General features: G+C 48.2%; 1 protein-coding gene across 1 annotated transcript in view; it reads left to right on the top strand.

Annotated features, from left to right (window-relative positions):
* The window catches only part of LOC134536754 (schwannomin-interacting protein 1), a 257,366-nt gene that overhangs the window by 66,955 nt on the left and 167,883 nt on the right, over nt 1-22,528 (top strand). The window contains exon 3 of the mRNA XM_063376662.1: nt 1,432-1,509. Coding sequence (XP_063232732.1) covers nt 1,432-1,509 — 78 coding nt within the window. The remainder of the gene's footprint in view (nt 1-1,431; nt 1,510-22,528) is intronic.

A 22,528-nucleotide genomic window follows, 5' to 3' on the forward strand; every position in this document is an offset into this window, starting at 1 on the left:
TTCATTGGCACACATGTGAATCGAAGTAAAAACATGCAGGTGAATTTAATCCGACCTGTTGCCGTTGCAGTTCGCGAATCTTCGTTGTCTGTGCATCTTTCGCTAAAATATTCCTAGGGGCAGGCCTTTTTCTCAAAATAAATCTGAACGCCTATTGGACTGCAACAAGGTACACGCGCACCAGCGGTTTCTTCCTTGTGATTGGCGGCCGTCTGCGGGAGAAGTCGTTGCCTTATTTGACAGAGCCACTCATGACGCGTTTGCTTCCCCACTCAATTACTGTGATTGGTCTTGTAACAATCGTCATGCGCCTGAAAGAAATTCACCCAATTACGAAACAGAGACGATGCTACAGTGTTTTAACTTATAACAAATCTCGGAATCTTTTCGCGAAATATGCATGGCCCTAAATATTCCTTGACTAGCTGAAAGTTAAAACACTTGTAGCGTCGTCTGCGTTTCGTGATTGGGTGAATGTTAGATTGAATGTTGGATCACCGATCACAGTAATCCAGTGCGCGGAAGAAAACGCGTCCCGAGTGGCTCGGTCAAACTAGGCGACGACCTCTTTCGCAGACGGCCGCACAATCACAGGGAAGAAACCGCTGGTTCGAGTATACCTTGTTGCAGTCTCATAGGCCTTCAGCTGTTTCGCGAAAAATACCTGCCTCTACTTATTAGTAGGGACCGGAAAAATTCGCGAATTCATTTCGCGATAGGCTAAAATACAAATCGTTATACCTACCTCAGTGCTGCCTCTGCTATTGGATCACAACTCACCTGGATGACTCTGGGCCAATGAGAAACACCCGACCAAAGCTTTATCGAATCACAGGCTGCTATGTTGGGATGCCTCACAATACAGCAGCCAATGAGTGGGTGGCATTTGACCGAGTGTACGTAGAACTGTGGAGTTCATCCTAGAGGTCATTGAACCCGCGAATTTTTCCTGTCCCTACTTATTAGTGATGTGTACGAACGTTAAGGGCTCCGCCTACCCAGGCACACATACGGTGTGCAGTTCTTCAGGAAAAACAACACGATTTCAAAGCTACTCAAGATATCCGAGTGGGCTCTGCTTACGAAAAGCATTTAAGAGTTCGCTGAGGGCCGAAAAGTACTTTTGATTACGGATTAAATTTTTAAATTGTATTTTTAGAAAAGTTATAATGGCTAAAACGCATGTTTTCAGAGCATTTTTTAGGCATAAAACAACCGGTACAGATTCTTAAAAGGCTCAAATTTCACAGTTGTCCTGTGCACTGGGAGAAGACTGCGCGCCAGTCCAAAGGCGACACCGCGCTGGAAGCACCAGCGAGCGTCGCGCTTATCATCCCGCCTCACTGACACACATACACTTTTGTCAAGGCGGGGCCCCTTATGTACGGTGTGTAACCGGGTTAACGTGAATTTTTTTTATTTCTTTTTCAGACACAACGTGGGACATAGGGACCGAAACAGAAACGAATCGTTGTCAGACAAGCCGCCAGATACTACCATCATCAGCACGTGAGTATTTTTTTTATTTTTTTTATGTACTACCAAATACTGTAGTAGGTTGATATAGGAATGTCGTTGAAACTCTACGAGACAAGCTGTTCTGGGGGCATGGGCTTTATGTACCTAGCGTTGTAACAATGTTGTTAGTACGAAATTTTTAAGTTTTTTATTTCACTTCAACTGCTATTTATTTTATATAATATACATAATTTTGAACCATGAATAAGTATATTTTAAGATCTTTGAAGTAATACGAAAATTACATTAAAAAAAACATAATTTCCAGTACATAAAAAGTTTTTTTTTCCTTTCAGAATTTAAAGGGAAATCCGTGCCTAAGTCACCCGATCAAACAGTACTCAAATTTGAATTTCGCGCTTATGCTTATAGCTCACACCACTAGGAGCGCTTAGTATCACGTCTCATGCTTCGCCCATGTCGACAGGCCTGAAGTATCCTATATTGTATTCTGGAATGTTCGATACTACTAGCTGATACACCTGCGCTTCGCTACGGTAGTCCACAGGCAGAACACTCTCGCGCCGCTCATTAATCAAGCATTCCATTTCTCGTGGGTACGCCACCGCCTGCGCCTCAAACGAAAAGATTAAGTTGATTCGAAATTGGAAAAATCAACTACTGAAAGAAATATTTTTTGAACTAAGGTAACTGGAAGAAAAAACAATTTTGGTTTCAACCGTTTTTAAGGCCCTTAAAATTCACATTTACTTAATCAATTCTGTGTCAATATGATGGCAAAGATAATCACAGAAAGAATTGTATTAAGATCAGTAAGTTAAGGAGGCGTCAACAGTGCAACAGCCATTGCTAGGAGACGAAGAAATCGTAATTAACAATGCGATAGCCTTTGTCGTGGAGATAATCAGGAAAACGTGGTTGAAAATCCCTAAAGAAAAGCGAAAAAAAGACATAAATTTAAAAAATATATTAATTTTTTAGGGTCAAATGGACACCCCTTCCTCCTTTCCCCGTGGAGGAACCACGTTCCAAATTTCAATGCGCTATGCCTCATCGTCTCTACGCTACGCGAACTACAGACGAACTCTATTCGTTATTAATACAGATAAAATGAGCGAAACACATTTTTTTTAATATTTAGGCTTGTTCTACAGTGACACGTAGACGGAGCCAGAACGCATGGACCAGAGTTTCTATAGTAGCACGCAGACGGGGACAGAGACGTACAGGTTATCACGTCAATGTTCAGTTCTTCCGTTTACGTCGCTCCATGCGACCAATATGAGCAGAGTACTTGGTTGTGGTGGTAGCCGTCTTTGTTTATGTTCTAAATACGTTATAATATGGTTTCAAGTACAAAAAATCTTTAGTGTTCTGTGATTACCTTGTCGGTTATTTTTATTATAAATTTAAATTCTGCACATGCTATGATCTCGAATAATATTTTTTTGTATTAAATGAACATTTCCTTACCTTGAAATTTTTTATGTTTCCGTGCATTGTTGAAGCAGCAGACGCGATTGTAAAATGTTCTTGGAGATCCGTCTACGTCAACGCAATCCGTCTCCGTTTACGCGATCTGTCTGTGTTTCCGTGTCATTGTATAACGTGCCTTAACTTATGTGCAGGATTTGTAATTCCGAAAACTTATTTCGCCTACATTTAAAACATGCTTGTGATTATTGTAAGCTAAAAAAAAAAAAAAAAAAAAAATACAGTCGTATTACAGACTTTTTTTTATCGTTTCAAACCTCATATTTAACGCTGACATAATGACAAAATATTTCTTGTTGTACCGTTAAAATAACTACAGAAGCATTACTTATGTTTATCCGTGAGAGGAATGGCTGTTTCAGTCGATTCTGCTCTTTCATGGCACTTGTGTGTTTACCGGAAGTGGCCATCAGCCATGACCATTATCTTCGACCTCCTTCAGTAATGGGAGCTGACGACCTCCCAAGGTCGCGTCCACACGCAGCGGGTAAAAGAAGTACCGTTAATGTCCTGGGGTCACTTAAGGCCTGACACACTGTCAAATTTATGTCTGTAATGTGAGACGAAAAAAAAATTTGCTTCCGATTTGCTCCATAAAATAAAGTTACACAGATAACTTCAAATATGTTTTAAATAATGACATGCTAAAAAAAATTTTGATTTTAGCCTGAGCTGTATAAATCTTTTCATTTTTGGTGTCACTGTGAAATTAAATAATGTAGCACAATTTTAAATATATATTTTTAAACCTTCGATTTATATATATGAAAGTTTAAAATTTTTTTAATTTGAACTCGCATTAATACTTGGTACATAATAAAATTATTTTCAGTTACCTTGAAAAAGTTAAAGGCACATTATTTACTTTTTACACATAAAATCATTTTTCAAATGACATCTGTATAAACGTTGTCTTAGTAATTTCATTTTCATAAACATTTTTAATCGCCTAATTTTTATTCGCCATTTTGAAGGTTTCGTTTTGATCGAAACGGATGCCATTTCCGTTTTCGCTGGGCATGATTATGATTGGCTGATGTCGTTCAACATCCAAAATATTTTAAGAACCAGTCCTAAATACATACTATTTTATGTAGATTCAAGTCATCCAACTTGTCAAACAAACATGGCTGCGATAGTGACGTTTTCCGAGACGTCTTAACCCTCCAAAATTATTTTACAATGCATACTGGAATGTAGAAGCGAAAGAGTGACAGTGTAAGAGAGCTTGTAGAGTGCCCTGAAAATCCATTTTGCACGATCCAATGCGTGTTGTTCACTGAATTCGAACAGGAAAACCACTCAAACTACTATCATTAATCATACCATTATATATTATTCGTTTGGTATATATTTTTTGACTGCGTGTTGATAACTCACCATATTGTGCTATGAAGGGAAAGTATCTGTAATTATTGTATTCCTTAAATTATTTTATTATAGACCTGGAAAACTCGTATTATTTAGAGGAAAGTAGGAATGCATGCCATTAGTCACTTCAACTGTGTTCTCATGGAACCACAGACAGTTTTGACACGCTCTAAAGGAAAACAAACCAATAAGAAATTATGATTCCAATGACCCGATCACATGCAATCCTGCCGGAAAGAAAAAGTTATGTCTTCAGCCAATAGACACACACCTATTTGTGTACAAGTGTGTGGAGTTCAACCTGGCACCACACAGAAAAAAAATCCTGTACTTTTACAACAAATTCTTTTGGTAACCGTTTGCCAAAAATTTGTTTGTAAAACTACAAGAGAGATAGTGTAACTTTGTACAACACACGTCTATAGTTATTTTTGCATATATGAAATACGTTTTTCAAGATAATACTCTGTACTGCTTAAGAAAATTGGCAAATAATTTAATTTTAAAAGATGTTACATTCAATCATAAATTATGTTCAAACCATGTAAAAATAATATAATATTCGGTAATTGCACTTTATTTTGTTTTATAATAGTTATTAATGTACGCATTTCATTTAATACTGGAAAGCTATTCAGGGAACGGTTTACAAATAACTTTAACTATTGGAGCTACTGGGACAACAGAAAGCATAAATGCCCGGATAAGAATCCGAATACAGTATTACTGCGACCACTATTGTCTGACTTACAGTTGTTTTCATGTAAATGTACAACTTTACAAATATCTGTAAATTGACATTAGTATTTTTACTCCATTTGCAAACAAATAACTAAACATACGGGAACATAACCTCAATTATATAAATACAATTGAAAAAGTTTATAAACTCAATTTCTATCACTAATATTAAAAAAAAATGCTTTTAATTTTATGGACCAGTATTCAATATCAATCACTAAATTTCGGAACCCGACCCACACGTAGTTCTGCACCTTCCGCTATAGTTCGCTGCTGGAGCAGCTAATTCGACTGCGAATCATTCGATTTACAGAGCGAAAGGCCAGACTATATCATTATATGTCTCCAAAAAAAACTATAAAGACTTCAAAAATTCTAAACCCCGGCTTCGATCTTATTTTGGACAAGGAATTTAATTAAAAACTGCCCACCTTGTTAAAATTCATAAAAAATATTTATTACAAAAAAAAAGTACTTTATAGTTTCTGCACACGTTAGATGATTGTAAACTATTTTATATACGACAGTTGTACTATTGTAATGATTTATTGCTTATTAACGATGAGAATTCATTTAAATTAATTTTCCAACAAACGTTATTAATGTAATATTACTTTCCGTAAAAATAGAGTATATAGGCTTAACTAGTATGAAATAATTATTTCATAATCAATACAATGGACTAAGCTATTTATTTAAAGATATTGTTACGATTTGTAATGTGAGGATAACTGGGTTAATAACGGATAACCCAATTAGGTTTCATCACAGTTTTATTGACTACTAATATTTTCGTTAATAATAAATAATTGTACTTAAAAATGTCTTTAAAATGTTTATCATCAAATTCAATTTCTGTCCAGTTCCGCAGTTCGCAGTCCTCACTGGAGCTAGGCTCGACAGTGGTTCGTTCCTTACCACGCGCCTGTCCACACACACACAGCCTCGCGCCACTCAGTCGCACTCTCTCGATCCCGTCGCTCTGCGTCGTGCCACTCCAGACGGGAGTCTCACACCCTCTTCGCCGATGTTGCACTTCCCTTAACTTTCGGAACTCTCGGAACTCTCGGAACTTTCGGAACTCTCGGAACTCTTGGAACTCTCGGAGCTCTCGGGACTCTCGGAACTCTCGGAACTCTCGGAACTCTCGGAACTCTCGGAACTCTCGGAACTCTCGGGACTCTCGGGACTCTCGGAACTCTTGGAAATCTTGGAACTCTCGGAACTTTCGGAACTCTCGGAACTCTTGGAACTCTCGGAGCTCTCGGAACTCTCACAACTCTCGGAACTCTCGGAACTTTCGGAACTCTCGGAACTCTTGGAACTCTCCGAGCTCTCGGGACTCTCGGAACTCTCGGAACTCTCGGAACTCTTGGAACTCTCCGAGCTCTCGGGACTCTCGGAACTCTCGGAACTCTCGGAACTCTTGGAACTCTCGGAACTCTCGGAACTCTCGGAACTCTCGGAACTCTCGGGACTCTCGGGACTCTCGGAACTCTTGGAAATCTTGGAACTCTCGGAACTTTCGGAACTCTCGGAACTCTTGGAACTCTCGGAGCTCTCGGGACTCTCGGAACTCTCGGAGCTCTCGGGACTCTTGGAACTCTCGGAACTCTCGGGACTCTCGGAACTCTCGGGACTCTCGGGACTCTCGGAACTCTCGGGACTCTCGGAGCTCTCGGAACTCTCGGAACTCTCGGAGCTCTCGGGACTCTTGGAACTCTCGGAACTCTCGATACTCTCGGAACTCTCGGAACTCTCGGAACTCTCGGGACTCTCGGAACTCTCGGAACTCTCGGGACTCTTGGAACTCTCGGAACTCTCGGGACTCTCGGAACTCTCGGGACTCTCGGGACTCTCGGAACTCTCGGGACTCTCGGAGCTCTCGGAACTCTCGGAACTCTCGGAGCTCTCGGGACTCTTGGAACTCTCGGAACTCTCGATACTCTCGGAACTCTCGGAACTCTCGGAACTCTCGGGACTCTCGGGACTCTCGGGACTCTTGGAACTCTCGGAACTCTCGGGACTCTCGGAACTCTCGGAACTCTCGGAACTCTCGGGACTCTCGGGACTCTCGGAACTCTCGGAACTCTCGGGACTCTCGGGACTCTCGGAACTCTCGGGACTCTTGGAACTCTCGGAACTCTCGGGACTCTCGGAACTCTCGGAACTCTCGGAACTCTCGGAACTTTCGGAACTCTCGGAACTCTTGGAACTCTCCGAGCTCTCGGGACTCTCGGAACTCTCGGAACTCTTGGAACTCTCGGAACTCTCGGAACTCTCGGAACTCTCGGAACTCTCGGGACTCTCGGGACTCTCGGAACTCTCGGAACTCTCGGAACTCTTGGAACTCTCGGAACTCTCGGGACTCTCGGAACTCTCGGGACTCTCGGAACTCTCGGAACTCTTGGAACTCTCGGAACTCTCGGAACTCTCGGAACTCTTGGAACTCTCGGAACTCTCGGGACTCTCGGAACTCTCGGAACTCTCGGGACTCTCGGGACTCTCGGAACTCTCGGAACTCTCGGAACTCTCGGAACTCTCGGGACTCTCGGAACTCTCGGGACTCTCGGGACTCTCGGAACTCTCGGAACTCTCGGAACTCTCGGAACTCTCGGGACTCTCGGAACTCTCGGAACTCTCGGAACTCTCGGAACTCTCGGAACTCTCGGAACTCTCGGGACTCTCGGGACTCTCGGAACTCTCGGAACTCTCGGAACTCTCGGAACTCTCGGAACTCTCGGAACTCTCGGGACTCTCGGGACTCTCGGAACTCTCGGAACTCTCGGAACTCTCGGAACTCTCGGGACTCTCGGAACTCTCGGAACTCTCGGGACTCTCGGAGCTCTCGGGACTCTCGGAACTCTCGGAACTCTTGGAACTCTCGCAACTCTCGGAACTCTCGGAACTCTCGGAACTCTCGTGACTCTCGGGACTCTCGGAACTCTTGGAAATCTTGGAACTCTCGGAACTTTCGGAACTCTTGGAACTCTTGGAACTCTCGGAGCTCTCGGGACTCTCGGAACTCTCGGAGCTCTCGGGACTCTTGGAACTCTCGGAACTCTCGGGACTCTCGGAACTCTCGGGACTCTCGGGACTCTCGGAACTCTCGGGACTCTCGGAGCTCTCGGGACTCTCGGAGCTCTCGGAACTCTCGGAACTCTCGGAGCTCTCGGGACTCTTGGAACTCTCGGAACTCTCGATACTCTCGGAACTCTCGGAACTCTCGGAACTCTCGGGACTCTCGGGACTCTCGGGACTCTTGGAACTCTCGGAACTCTCGGGACTCTCGGAACTCTCGGAACTCTCGGAACTCTCGGGACTCTCGGGACTCTCGGAACTCTCGGAACTCTCGGGACTCTCGGGACTCTCGGAACTCTCGGGACTCTTGGAACTCTCGGAACTCTCGGGACTCTCGGAACTCTCGGAACTCTCGGAACTCTCGGAACTTTCGGAACTCTCGGAACTCTTGGAACTCTCCGAGCTCTCGGGACTCTCGGAACTCTCGGAACTCTTGGAACTCTCGGAACTCTCGGAACTCTCGGAACTCTCGGAACTCTCGGGACTCTCGGGACTCTCGGAACTCTCGGAACTCTCGGAACTCTTGGAACTCTCGGTACTCTCGGGACTCTCGGAACTCTCGGGACTCTCGGAACTCTCGGAACTCTTGGAACTCTCGGAACTCTCGGAACTCTCGGAACTCTTGGAACTCTCGGAACTCTCGGGACTCTCGGAACTCTCGGAACTCTCGGGACTCTCGGGATTCTCGGAACTCTCGGAACTCTCGGAACTCTCGGAACTCTCGGAACTCTCGGGACTCTCGGGACTCTCGGAACTCTCGGAACTCTCGGAACTCTCGGAACTCTCGGAACTCTCGGAACTCTCGGGACTCTCGGGACTCTCGGAACTCTCGGAACTCTCGGAACTCTCGGAACTCTCGGGACTCTCGGAACTCTCGGAACTCTCGGGACTCTCGGGACTCTCGGAACTCTCGGAACTCTCGGAACTCTCGGAACTCTCGGAACTCTCGGAACTCTCGGGACTCTCGGGACTCTCGGAACTCTCGGAACTCTCGGAACTCTTGGAACTCTCGGAACTCTCGGGACTCTCGGAACTCTCGGGACTCTCGGAACTCTCGGAACTCTTGGAACTCTCGGAACTCTCGGGACTCTCGGAACTCTCGGAACTCTCGGAACTCTCGGAACTCTCGGAACTCTCGGAACTCTTGGAACTCTCGGAACTCTCGGAACTCTCGGGACTCTCGGAACTCTCGGAACTCTCGGAACTCTCGGAACTCTCGGGACTCTCGGGACTCTCGGAACTCTCGGGACTCTCGGAACTCTCGGGACTCTCGGAACTCTTGGAACTCTCGGAACTCTTGGAACTCTCGGAACTCTCGGGACTCTCGGAACTCTCGGGACTCTCGGAACTCTCGGGACTCTCGGGACTCTCGGGACTCTCGGAACTCTCGGAACTCTCGGAACTCTCGGAACTCTCGGAACTCTCGGAACTCTCGGAACTCTCGGAACTCTCGGGACTCTTGGAACTCTCGGAACTCTCGGGACTCTCGGAACTCTCGGAACTCTCGGAACTCTCGGGACTCTCGGGACTCTCGGAACTCTCGGAACTCTTGGAACTCTCGGGACTCTCGGAACTCTCGGAACTCTCGGAGCTCTCGGGACTCTCGGGACTCTCGGAACTCTCGGAACTCTCGGAACTCTCGGGACTCTCGGGACTCTCGGAACTCTCGGAACTCTCGGAACTCTCGGAACTCTCGGGACTCTCGGGACTCTCGGAACTCTCGGAACTCTCGGAACTCTTGGAACTCTCGGAACTCTCGGAACTCTCGGGACTCTCGGAACTCTTGGAACTCTCGGGACTCTTGGAACTCTCGGGACTCTCGGAACTCTCGGAACTCTCGGAACTCTCGGGACTCTCGGGACTCTCGGAACTCTTGGAACTCTTGGAACTCTCGGGACTCTCGGAACTCTCGAAACTCTCGGAACTCTCGGAACTCTCGGAACTCTCGGAACTCTCGGAACTCTCGGGACTCTCGGAACTCTCGGAACTCTCGGGACTCTCGGAACTCTTGGAACTCTCGGAACTCTCGGGACTCTCGGAACTCTCGGAACTCTCGGAACTCTCGGGACTCTCGGAACTCTCGGAACTCTCGGGACTCTCGGAACTCTCGGAACTCTCGGGACTCTCGGAACTCTCGGGACTCTCGGAACTCTCGGAACTCTCGGAACTCTCGGGACTCTCGGAACTCTTGGAACTCTCGGAACTCTCGGGACTCTCGGAACTCTCGGAACTCTCGGAACTCTCGGGACTCTCGGAACTCTCGGAACTCTCGGAACTCTCGGGACTCTCGGAACTCTTGGAACTCTCGGAACTCTCGGGACTCTCGGAACTCTCGGAACTCTTGGTACTCTCGGAACTCTCGGGACTCTCGGGACTCACGGAGCTCTCGGGCCTCTCGGGACTCTCGGGACTCTCGGAACTCTCGGAACTCTCGGGACTCTCGGGAGTCTCGGAACTCTCGGAACTCTCGGAACTCTCGGAACTCTTGGAACTCTCGGAACTGTCGGAACTCTCGGGACTCTCGGAACTCTCGGAACTCTCGGAACTCTCGGAACTCTCGGGACTCTCGGAACTCTCGGAACTCTCGGGACTCTCGGGAATCTCGGAACTCTCGGAACTCTCGGAACTCTCGGAACTCTTGGAACTCTCGGAACTCTCGGGACTCTCGGAACTCTCGGAACTCTCGGGACTCTTGGAACTCTCGGAACTCTCGGAACTCTCGGAACTCTCGGGACTCTCGGGACTCTCGGGACTCTCGGGACTCTCGGAACTCTCGGGACTCTCGGGACTCTCGGAACTCTCGGAACTCTTGGAACTCTCGGAACTCTCGGAACTCTCGGAACTCTCGAAACTCTCGGGACTCTCGGAACTCACGGAACCCTCGGAACTCTCGGAACTCTCGGGACTCTCGGAACTCTCGGAACTCTCGGGACTCTCGGGACTCTCGAAACTCTCGGAACTCTCGGAACTCTCGGAACTCTTGGAACTCTCGGAACTCTCGGGACTCTCGGAACTCTCGGAACCCTCGGAACTCTCGGAACTCTCGGGACTCTCGGAACTCTCGGAACTCTCGGGACTCTCGGGATTCTCGAAACTCTCGGAACTCTCGGAACTCTCGGAACTCTTGGAACTCTCGGGACTCTCGGGACTCTCGGAACTCTCGGAAATCACGGGACTCTTGGAACTCTCGGAACTCTCGGAACTCTCGGAACTCTCGGGACTCTCGGAACTCTTGGAAATCTCGGGACTCTCGGAACTCTCGGATCTCTCGGAACTCTCGGGACTCTCGGGGCTCTCGGAACTCTCGGGACTCTCGGAACTCTCGGAACTCTCGGAGCTCTCGGGACTCTCGGGACTCTCGGAACTCTCGGAACTCTCGGAACTCTCGGGACTCTCGGAACTCTCGGGACTCTCGGAACTCTCGGAACTCTCGGAACTCTTGGAACTCTCGGAACTCTCGGAACTCTCGGGACTCTCGGGACTCTCGGAACTCTCGGAACTCTCGGAACTCTCGGAACTCTTGGAACTCTCGGAACTCTCGGGACTCTCGGAACTCTCGGAACTCTCGGGACTCTTGGAACTCTCGGAACTCTCGGAACTCTCGGAACTCTCGGGACTCTCGGAACTCTTGGAACTCTCGGGACTCTCGGAACTCTCGGAACTCTCGGAACTCTCGGGACTCTCGGGGCTCTCGGAACTCTCGGGACTCTCGGAACTCTCGGAACTCTCGGGACTCTTGGAACTCTCGGAACTCTCGGGGCTCTCGGAACTCTCGGGACTCTTGGAACTCTTGGAACTCTCGGAACTCTCGGAACTCTCGGAACTCTCGGGACTCTCGGAACTCTCGGAACTCTCGGGACTCTTGGAACTCTCGGAACTCTCGGGACTCTCGGAACTCTCGGAACTCTCGGAACTCTCGGGACTCTCGGGACTCTCGGAACTCTTGGAACTCTCGGGACTCTCGGAACTCTCGGGACTCTTGGAACTCTCGGGACTCTCGGAACTCTCGGAACTCTCGGGACTCTCGGAACTCTCGGAACTCTCGGGACTCTTGGAACTCTCGGAACTCTCGGAACTCTCGGAACTCTCGGGACTCTTGGAACTCTCGGAACTCTCGGGGCTCTCGGAACTCTCGGGACTCTCGGAACTCTTGGAACTCTCCGAGCTCTCGGGACTCTCGGGACTCTCGGAACTCTCGGAACTCTCGGGACTCTCGGAACTCTTGGAACTCTCGGAACTCTTGGAACTCTCGGGACTCTCGGGACTCTCGGAACTCTCGGGACTCTCGGAACTCTCGGAACTCTCGGGACTCTCGGGACTCTCGGAACTCTCGGAACTCTTGGAACTCTCGGAACTCTTGGAACTCTCGGAACTCTCGGAACTCTCGGAACTCTCGGAACTCTCGGGACTCTTGGAACTCTCGGAACTCTCGGGACTCTCGGAACTCTCGGAACTCTCGGAACTCTCGGGACTCTCGGGACTCTCGGAACTCTTGGAACTCTCGGGACTCTCGGAACTCTCGGAACTCTCGGAGCTCTCGGGACTCTCGGGACTCTCGGAACTCTCGGAACTCTCGGAACTCTCGGGACTCTCGGGACTCTCGGAACTCTCGGAACTCTCGGAACTCTCGGGACTCTCGGGACTCTCGGAACTCTTGGAACTCTTGGAACTCTCGGGACTCTCGGAACTCTCGGGACTCTCGGAACTCTCGGGACTCTTGGAACTCTCGGAACTCTCGGGACTCTCGGAACTCTCGGAACTCTCGGAACTCTCGGAACTCTCAGGACTCTCGGGACTCTCGGGACTCTCGGAACTCTCGGAACTCTCGGAACTCTCGGGACTCTCGGAACTCTCGGGACTCTCGGAACTCTCGGAACTCTCGGAACTCTCGGAACTCTCAGGACTCTCGGGACTCTCGGAACTCTCGGAACTCTCGGAACTCTCGGAACTCTCGGGACTCTCGGAACTCTCGGAACTCTCGGAACTCTCGGAACTCTCAGGACTCTCGGGACTCTCGGAACTCTCGGAACTCTCGGAACTCTCGGAACTCTCGGAACTCTTGGAACTCTCGGGACTCTCGGAACTCTCGGAACTCTCGGAACTCTCGGAACTCTCAGGACTCTCGGGACTCTCGGAACTCTCGGAACTCTCGGAACTCTCGGAACTCTCGGGACTCTCGGGACTCTCGGAACTCTCGGAACTCTCGGAACTCTCGGAACTCTCGTGACTCTCGGAACTCTCGGAACTCTTGGAACTCTCGGAACTCTCGGGACTCTCGGAACTCTCGGAACTCTCGGGACTCTCGGAACTCTTGGAACTCTCGGAACTCTCGGAACTCTCGGGACTCTCGGGACTCTCGGAACTCTCGGGACTCTCGGAACTCTTGGAACTCTCGGAACTCTCGGGACTCTCGGAACTCTTGGAACTCTCGGGACTCTCGGGACTCTCGGAACTCTCGGAACTCTCGGAACTCTCGGAACTCTCGGGACTCTCGGAACTCTCGGAACTCTCGGAACTCTCGGGACTCTCGGAACTCTCGGGACTCTCGGAACTCTCGGGACTCTCGGAACTCTCGGGACTCTCGGAACTCTCGGAACTCTCGGAACTCTCGGAACTCTCGGAACTCTCGGAACTCTCGGAACTCTCGGAACTCTCGGAACTCTCGGGACTCTCGGGACTCTCGGGACTCTCGGGACTCTCGGAACTCTCGGGACTCTCGGGACTCTCGGAACTCTCGGAACTCTTGGAACTCTCGGAACTCTCGGAACTCTCGGAACTCTCGAAACTCTCGGGACTCTCGGAACTCACGGAACCCTCGGAACTCTCGGAACTCTCGGGACTCTCGGAACTCTCGGAACTCTCGGGACTCTCGGGACTCTCGAAACTCTCGGAACTCTCGGAACTCTCGGAACTCTTGGAACTCTCGGAACTCTCGGGACTCTCGGAACTCTCGGAACCCTCGGAACTCTCGGAACTCTCGGGACTCTCGGAACTCTCGGAACTCTCGGGACTCTCGGGATTCTCGAAACTCTCGGAACTCTCGGAACTCTCGGAACTCTTGGAACTCTCGGGACTCTCGGGACTCTCGGAACTCTCGGAAATCACGGGACTCTTGGAACTCTCGGAACTCTCGGAACTCTCGGAACTCTCGGGACTCTCGGAACTCTTGGAAATCTCGGGACTCTCGGAACTCTCGGATCTCTCGGAACTCTCGGGACTCTCGGGGCTCTCGGAACTCTCGGGACTCTCGGAACTCTCGGAACTCTCGGAGCTCTCGGGACTCTCGGGACTCTCGGAACTCTCGGAACTCTCGGAACTCTCGGGACTCTCGGAACTCTCGGGACTCTCGGAACTCTCGGAACTCTCGGAACTCTTGGAACTCTCGGAACTCTCGGAACTCTCGGGACTCTCGGGACTCTCGGAACTCTCGGAACTCTCGGAACTCTCGGAACTCTTGGAACTCTCGGAACTCTCGGGACTCTCGGAACTCTCGGAACTCTCGGGACTCTTGGAACTCTCGGAACTCTCGGAACTCTCGGAACTCTCGGGACTCTCGGAACTCTTGGAACTCTCGGGACTCTCGGAACTCTCGGAACTCTCGGAACTCTCGGGACTCTCGGGGCTCTCGGAACTCTCGGGACTCTCGGAACTCTCGGAACTCTCGGGACTCTTGGAACTCTCGGAACTCTCGGGGCTCTCGGAACTCTCGGGACTCTTGGAACTCTTGGAACTCTCGGAACTCTCGGAACTCTCGGAACTCTCGGGACTCTCGGAACTCTCGGAACTCTCGGGACTCTTGGAACTCTCGGAACTCTCGGGACTCTCGGAACTCTCGGAACTCTCGGAACTCTCGGGACTCTCGGGACTCTCGGAACTCTTGGAACTCTCGGGACTCTCGGAACTCTCGGGACTCTTGGAACTCTCGGGACTCTCGGAACTCTCGGAACTCTCGGGACTCTCGGAACTCTCGGAACTCTCGGGACTCTTGGAACTCTCGGAACTCTCGGAACTCTCGGAACTCTCGGGACTCTTGGAACTCTCGGAACTCTCGGGGCTCTCGGAACTCTCGGGACTCTCGGAACTCTTGGAACTCTCCGAGCTCTCGGGACTCTCGGGACTCTCGGAACTCTCGGAACTCTCGGGACTCTCGGAACTCTTGGAACTCTCGGAACTCTTGGAACTCTCGGGACTCTCGGGACTCTCGGAACTCTCGGGACTCTCGGAACTCTCGGAACTCTCGGGACTCTCGGGACTCTCGGAACTCTCGGAACTCTTGGAACTCTCGGAACTCTTGGAACTCTCGGAACTCTCGGAACTCTCGGAACTCTCGGAACTCTCGGGACTCTTGGAACTCTCGGAACTCTCGGGACTCTCGGAACTCTCGGAACTCTCGGAACTCTCGGGACTCTCGGGACTCTCGGAACTCTTGGAACTCTCGGGACTCTCGGAACTCTCGGAACTCTCGGAGCTCTCGGGACTCTCGGGACTCTCGGAACTCTCGGAACTCTCGGAACTCTCGGGACTCTCGGGACTCTCGGAACTCTCGGAACTCTCGGAACTCTCGGGACTCTCGGGACTCTCGGAACTCTTGGAACTCTTGGAACTCTCGGGACTCTCGGAACTCTCGGGACTCTCGGAACTCTCGGGACTCTTGGAACTCTCGGAACTCTCGGGACTCTCGGAACTCTCGGAACTCTCGGAACTCTCGGAACTCTCAGGACTCTCGGGACTCTCGGGACTCTCGGAACTCTCGGAACTCTCGGAACTCTCGGGACTCTCGGAACTCTCGGGACTCTCGGAACTCTCGGAACTCTCGGAACTCTCGGAACTCTCAGGACTCTCGGGACTCTCGGAACTCTCGGAACTCTCGGAACTCTCGGAACTCTCGGGACTCTCGGAACTCTCGGAACTCTCGGAACTCTCGGAACTCTCAGGACTCTCGGGACTCTCGGAACTCTCGGAACTCTCGGAACTCTCGGAACTCTCGGAACTCTTGGAACTCTCGGGACTCTCGGAACTCTCGGAACTCTCGGAACTCTCGGAACTCTCAGGACTCTCGGGACTCTCGGAACTCTCGGAACTCTCGGAACTCTCGGAACTCTCGGGACTCTCGGGACTCTCGGAACTCTCGGAACTCTCGGAACTCTCGGAACTCTCGTGACTCTCGGAACTCTCGGAACTCTTGGAACTCTCGGAACTCTCGGGACTCTCGGAACTCTCGGAACTCTCGGGACTCTCGGAACTCTTGGAACTCTCGGAACTCTCGGAACTCTCGGGACTCTCGGGACTCTCGGAACTCTCGGGACTCTCGGAACTCTTGGAACTCTCGGAACTCTCGGGACTCTCGGAACTCTTGGAACTCTCGGGACTCTCGGGACTCTCGGAACTCTCGGAACTCTCGGAACTCTCGGAACTCTCGGGACTCTCGGAACTCTCGGAACTCTCGGAACTCTCGGGACTCTCGGAACTCTCGGGACTCTCGGAACTCTCGGGACTCTCGGAACTCTCGGGACTCTCGGAACTCTCGGAACTCTCGGAACTCTCGGAACTCTCGGAACTCTCGGAACTCTCGGAACTCTCGGAACTCTCGGAACTCTCGGAACTCTCGGAACTCTCGGGACTCTCGGGACTCTCGGAACTCTCGGGACTCTCGGAACTCTCGGAACTCTCGGAACTCTCGGGACTCTCGGAACTCTTGGAACTCTTGGAACTCTTGGAACTCTCGGAACTCTCGGGACTCTCGGGACTCTCGGGACTCTCGGAACTCTCGGAACTCTCGGGACTCTCGGGACTCTCGGAACTCTCGGAACTCTTGGAACTCTCGGAACTCTTGGAACTCTCGGAACTCTCGGAACTCTCGGGACTCTCGGAACTCTCGGAACTCTCGGGACTCTTGGAACTCTCGGAACTCTCGGGACTCTCGGAACTCTCGGAACTCTCGGAACTCTCGGGACTCTCGGGACTCTCGGAACTCTTGGAACTCTTGGAACTCTCGGGACTCTCGGAACTCTCGGAACTCTCGGAGCTCTCGGGACTCTCGGGACTCTCGGAACTCTCGGAACTCTCGGGACTCTCGGGACTCTCGGAACTCTCGGAACTCTCGGAACTCTCGGAACTCTCGGGACTCTCGGAACTCTTGGAACTCTCGGAACTCTCGGAACTCTCGGAACTCTCGGGACTCTCGGGACTCTCGGAACCCTCGGGACTCTCGGAACTCTTGGAACTCTCGGAACTCTCGGGACTCTCGGAACTCTCGGAACTCTCGGAACTCTCGGAACTCTCGGAACTCTCGGGACTCTCGGAACTCTTGGAACTCTCGGAACTCTTGGAACTCTCGGAACTCTCGGAACTCTCGGAACTCTCGGAACTCTTGGAACTCTCGGAACTCTTGGAACTCTCGGAACTCTTGGAACTCTCGGAACTCTTGGAACTCTCGGAACTCTTGGAACTCTCGGAACTCTCGGAACTCTCGGGACTCTCGGAACTCTTGGAACTCTCGGAACTCTCGGAACTCTCGGGACTCTCGGAACTCTCGGGACTCTCGGAACTCTCTCGGAACTCGACCCTCACGGGGCACTCCGAGGGAACCCCCGCCGCACTCACCCGTGGGGGTTGGCGTCGCTTCTTAAGTACCTTCAGGGGCGCTCTCTTCGAACCGACGAGAGCAGCCGTGCAGAGTCGCGTTCATCCCGGGCCAACCCGACGCCCGTAACATCGAGAATAGCGTCGCTTGTCCACGCGGTGGCTCGCGGGATTCTTCCAAGACCGTTCCGTGATAGATAACAGTGCCGAGGCAGGACGACGCGTGGGGCGCGGACTTTAGTGGCAGGGGGGTAGCGACGACCCTTGTAATCCGGCCAGGCGCGCATGGCAATGCCTTACGTCAATGGATGGCGCGTGACGTCAGTGGCCGTTCGGGGCCGCCAGCCCGGTCCGAACCTGGCATCGCGGTCTGGTCTCTCGCACTCGTAACATTGCCGCCTCCTTAAACCTGTTCGTCCCGAACATGTAACGCATCTGCTCCTATGGGTGTCCCGATGTTACTCGAAGTTTAGGCCTCCTGCCTTTCCTCCATCGCGGGCTGTGCAGTCTCACCACATAACCCTCTCTCGCAGTAGATGTAGCCTCTCTCGTCACCTGGGTGACACTTCGACGTCGCAGATGCCCCATGTCGTTCAGCCAGCTGCCCGAGACGGACCGACCGTTGCCTTGGACGGACCGGATACTCTTGAGAATATTGCTCACTACCCTCCAACGATTTGCTTGTTTCTTCCCTTTTCCTCTCTATTCCTTCTTCTCTCGCAGCCACTTGTTCACACGGCATTTCCTCCCGGTTCATCTTCGCCTTTTCTTGGTTCCTCAAATCTTCTTGGTTCTTCTGCATCTCGTCTGGACTGCACTTTGTTTCTCTTTGTACCATATTCACGACTCTTTGTGTTCTCCTTTGACTCTTCTTGGTCTTTCTTCATCTCTTCTTGGTTTTTCTTTAAGCAGATTGCTTTCCGTTTAAGCTGATTGTTGACATCGTCAATTGACGATTAACGGATTAACGAGTTAATACCCACCTGTGTGAATGCATGTGTATGTATTTATGCACGTGTGCGTTTGTGCATGCACGCATTTACGCACGTATGATTGTACGCCATGCATACTTGTATGCATGTGTGTTTGTGTGGATTTTTGAATTTATGAATGCATACACGAATTAATTTATGTCTGGTATAGCCTGCGTCGTGTGACTTATCTCAGATTTGACAGTTCGTAAAAGAAGTAGTTACCAATGGAACCTACGTTTCAATTGTCTCTTGCAGAGCGTCACATTCACGTGATAGTTTTTTTTACTAAAAATAACAACCACGTGAAGTTGTTGACAAACACTGCTGACGTAACTACAGTGGCAGACGGATACGTAGAACATTAGGCACTGCGTTTGAGAATTTTGTAGTCTAAAAAAATTGGTTGTCTGTAAAGTCGGTTTTAGGACGATAGTTTAACGTGACAACGTCATAACAAAACATTGATGAAATGATTGCATACTTTTATGAATAAAATTGAATCATTTTATTGTACTTTCACTATTTTGTATGGATACAAATAAGGAGTGAAATGAAATCTACAATTTAATTGATAAATTTACTTTTATTTGCACTCATTAATTCAAAAATGTTTATTACTTTAACGAAGGGATTACTTTAACTATAACTTTTATACATGTTTGCTATTTAACTTCTTCCAATCTGTGTTATTCTGTTAAGGATAGGACGATGATAGGAAAAGTAGGAAACGAATGGGAGTGTTTCAAGTGTAATGTACCTCGAAAAAGTCATATCGATGGTTGTTCCAATCGAGTGGAAGAGAGATAGATGCGGTGCAAGCGTACAGTGAGCGTAACGTAACACAGCGTAACGGGACAATGTGCGGAACGCGACACTTTTTCGTGCGTGCAGCCGGCGTTCATCGATTTATTATACGTTGTCACGTCAAAAAACGTTACATAACACAGACTATATTGGCAGACTGTATGGAATAGCGGGGGGTTTTTTTTTCCGCCAAGTGCCCGGGTTTCAGTGACGTCACACAGACAGCTTCTCCATCCTTTCACTCACCCCTTCTTTAAAAAAAAAAAATCGGGAGTGGTGTGGGGTCTGCACCCGCGGATTATAGATTTTCCCCTCCGGGAAGCAATTTCACGACCCGCAGCACACGTCCCATACGGGCTCGCTGTACACAGGGGTGAAGGGTTGACGGAGGCCCGTTAGTTGTGGGGGGGGGGGGGGCAGGGATATTGGGTGGAGTGTAGAACCTGTGGAAGAGCCTCGGAACCGAAACTGCATCTCGCGTAAGTGAATTCCTCCCTCTCCTCTCCCCTCCCCCTCGCAAAAAAAAACAAAATAGCGCTACCAGTTCCCCTTACCCCCTTCCTCCGCAAATGGAGTTTCTGTTTTCAAAACTTCGCCTTGAGGTAGAAAAAAAACAACTAAACTTTACTTTGCAGGACTAAAAGAAGTAAGTGTGCTTGTAGTCAACATATTTATTCCACTTAATATAAATTTATTTGTTAATTTCAGTAGCCCAGCGTTCATGTATTATCAACTGTTATTTTTTTCCCCTTTATCTTTATACCAAAATACAAAGTAGGCCTATGTTTGTAAGTTTAGAAAGTCTGTAAAAGTTTAGACAGCAGTTTTATTACCAAAAAAATAATGAGTTCTAAACACACAAAGCAATCTGATATTGCTTAATTGAATAAAACGAAAGCTATTACCGTGTATTATTAACATCTTTCACCCTAAGAAGTGCTGGCATCAAATAGAGAACGCCTTACAGATATGCAACAAGCAAACACACAGTTTGCTAGAGGTACTAAAAATCAGAGGCACTGATTGCTGAGTACACATCTATAAAGGTATTTAAAGACAACATTTAAATAACTACAAAATTAAGTTATAGTTGTGAATTAATTTATTTTCATATGAAAATCCCATACTTAAGCGCTACAAGCACAAAAACTGATAAAAGTGAGTACGGAGCTACGGAAACAGAAGGAGAGACAGCTTACAGAAACACAGAAACTCCGCTCACAGAGAAATTCAGTCAGCATGTCCTACCTCGATGCAATATAATCTCTCTGTAATTATTTGAACTTAGTTAGAATGTTGCATGGTAAGGTTTGATTATTAATTATTCTTCAAATAGTACGGATGTGTTCCTAGCCAATGCTGCCTCAACCATATGGTCCTTTGATTTGAATGTGCATTCATTGAGAAACTAGCTATGTGAGTAACATTTTTATTTTGTCTGAAAGAGTGTGATCTTTTTTTTACCCTCTGGAAGGAAGGGGAAAATGAAGAGATAGGTAGGGGGAATATCAGGATCATTTTCGCCTGGATTCTGTATCTTGGTACTTATTAATTATTGTGCTGGAACACCAGCACAGCTAAAAAGGCCTACGTATATTTAGAAACTGTTTTTAACAATACTTTTATAATTGGAGCATAAAGTAATTGCTTTATATTAATGACATCACAGAGTATGCCTCTAGGAACATACTGTGCCCGTCCTAATTTCCTGAAAGATACCAAGCTTGTGCTTACACAGAAAAGTTTGTGTATCTATTTGTTCAAACGAAATCTGTTCTTATAAAGAACTGATTTTTGTCAATCATTCCTATTGTTTGAAATATTTTTAGTATAAATTGTACAGTTTGCTACAGTTCGGACATATGATAGTTATAAAATATGACAATTTATCACAAGAGCCTATTTATTTATAGTGTGTCAGAACCTAGCAGAATGTTTGCATCACAACTGTGTACTATTTATTGAGATAAATTTCCTGGTGAAATACACTATAGTATATGATTTTGTATGCACCTAACAGAAAGAGAACTATTAACCGTTGAATATTTGTCCTCTGCTGCAGTCGTAAGGTTTACTCAAGTCACTACTCCAGGCTATTTTGGATCATGAGTAAGTCCAATTATTGAATAATCGATTATATTTTCCACAGTTTGATAAAATTATGCTTTAAAGAAACATCAATGAAAATATAAAATTATGCGCCAAAACGTAGTTCATATACATACACAAAGCATGTGTTGTTGAATGTTACAATATCGTACTTGTAGTATTAGAAACTATATCTTTACAACTGGTTTCCAAAGGAATCTTTTGTAAAAGTATAGAATTTTTTTTCTGTGCAATCATTATTCATACCTCAAAACTACTGCCTCTCTGTATGGCTTCCCCCCCCCCCCCCCAAAAAAAAAAAGGAAAGTGTAAACGAAGTGTAAAGATTAGTTTTACAGTTTTGTATACATTTGTAAGTTTCGACTTATTATATTCTTAACTCGTTTTTTTTTTTTTGTATCACAGTGAACCCAAATTAACACATTATTATGAAATCCACCGGAACGTTAGTATTTTGTTCGAAATTATTCATTTTCATATCATTGAGAGTTTTTATTTTATTCCACAAGAAGTGCCTATAAGCTAATTCCAAAAGATCAGACACGCGTTTCGAAAACGATTCTTGTCAAATACTGTCAAGTTCAACTTAATAATCCATCTTATATATCTTTATAATTATAACGTGCAAGGAAAAACAGTTTCAAATTTAAATACCTAATAGATGAAATGAACATACTAATACCAATTTTTACGTTTAGTAGAACACAAGTATTCCAAATCATTATATATTTGCTGTATTTTAAAAATACTGTGACATAGTCTGTTTTATTATATGGTTACATTTTTACAATTTTTTCCTTTGTCTTCGTATAAACCATTGAAATTAAAATGTACGTGTCAATTTTCAATCCAATGTAAATAAAAATCTTTTAAATGACGAGGAAATTTGCAAA

This window comes from Bacillus rossius, chromosome 11 (assembly GCF_032445375.1).
Source record: "Bacillus rossius redtenbacheri isolate Brsri chromosome 11, Brsri_v3, whole genome shotgun sequence".
In the NCBI taxonomy this organism is placed as follows: Eukaryota; Metazoa; Arthropoda; class Insecta; order Phasmatodea; family Bacillidae; genus Bacillus; species Bacillus rossius.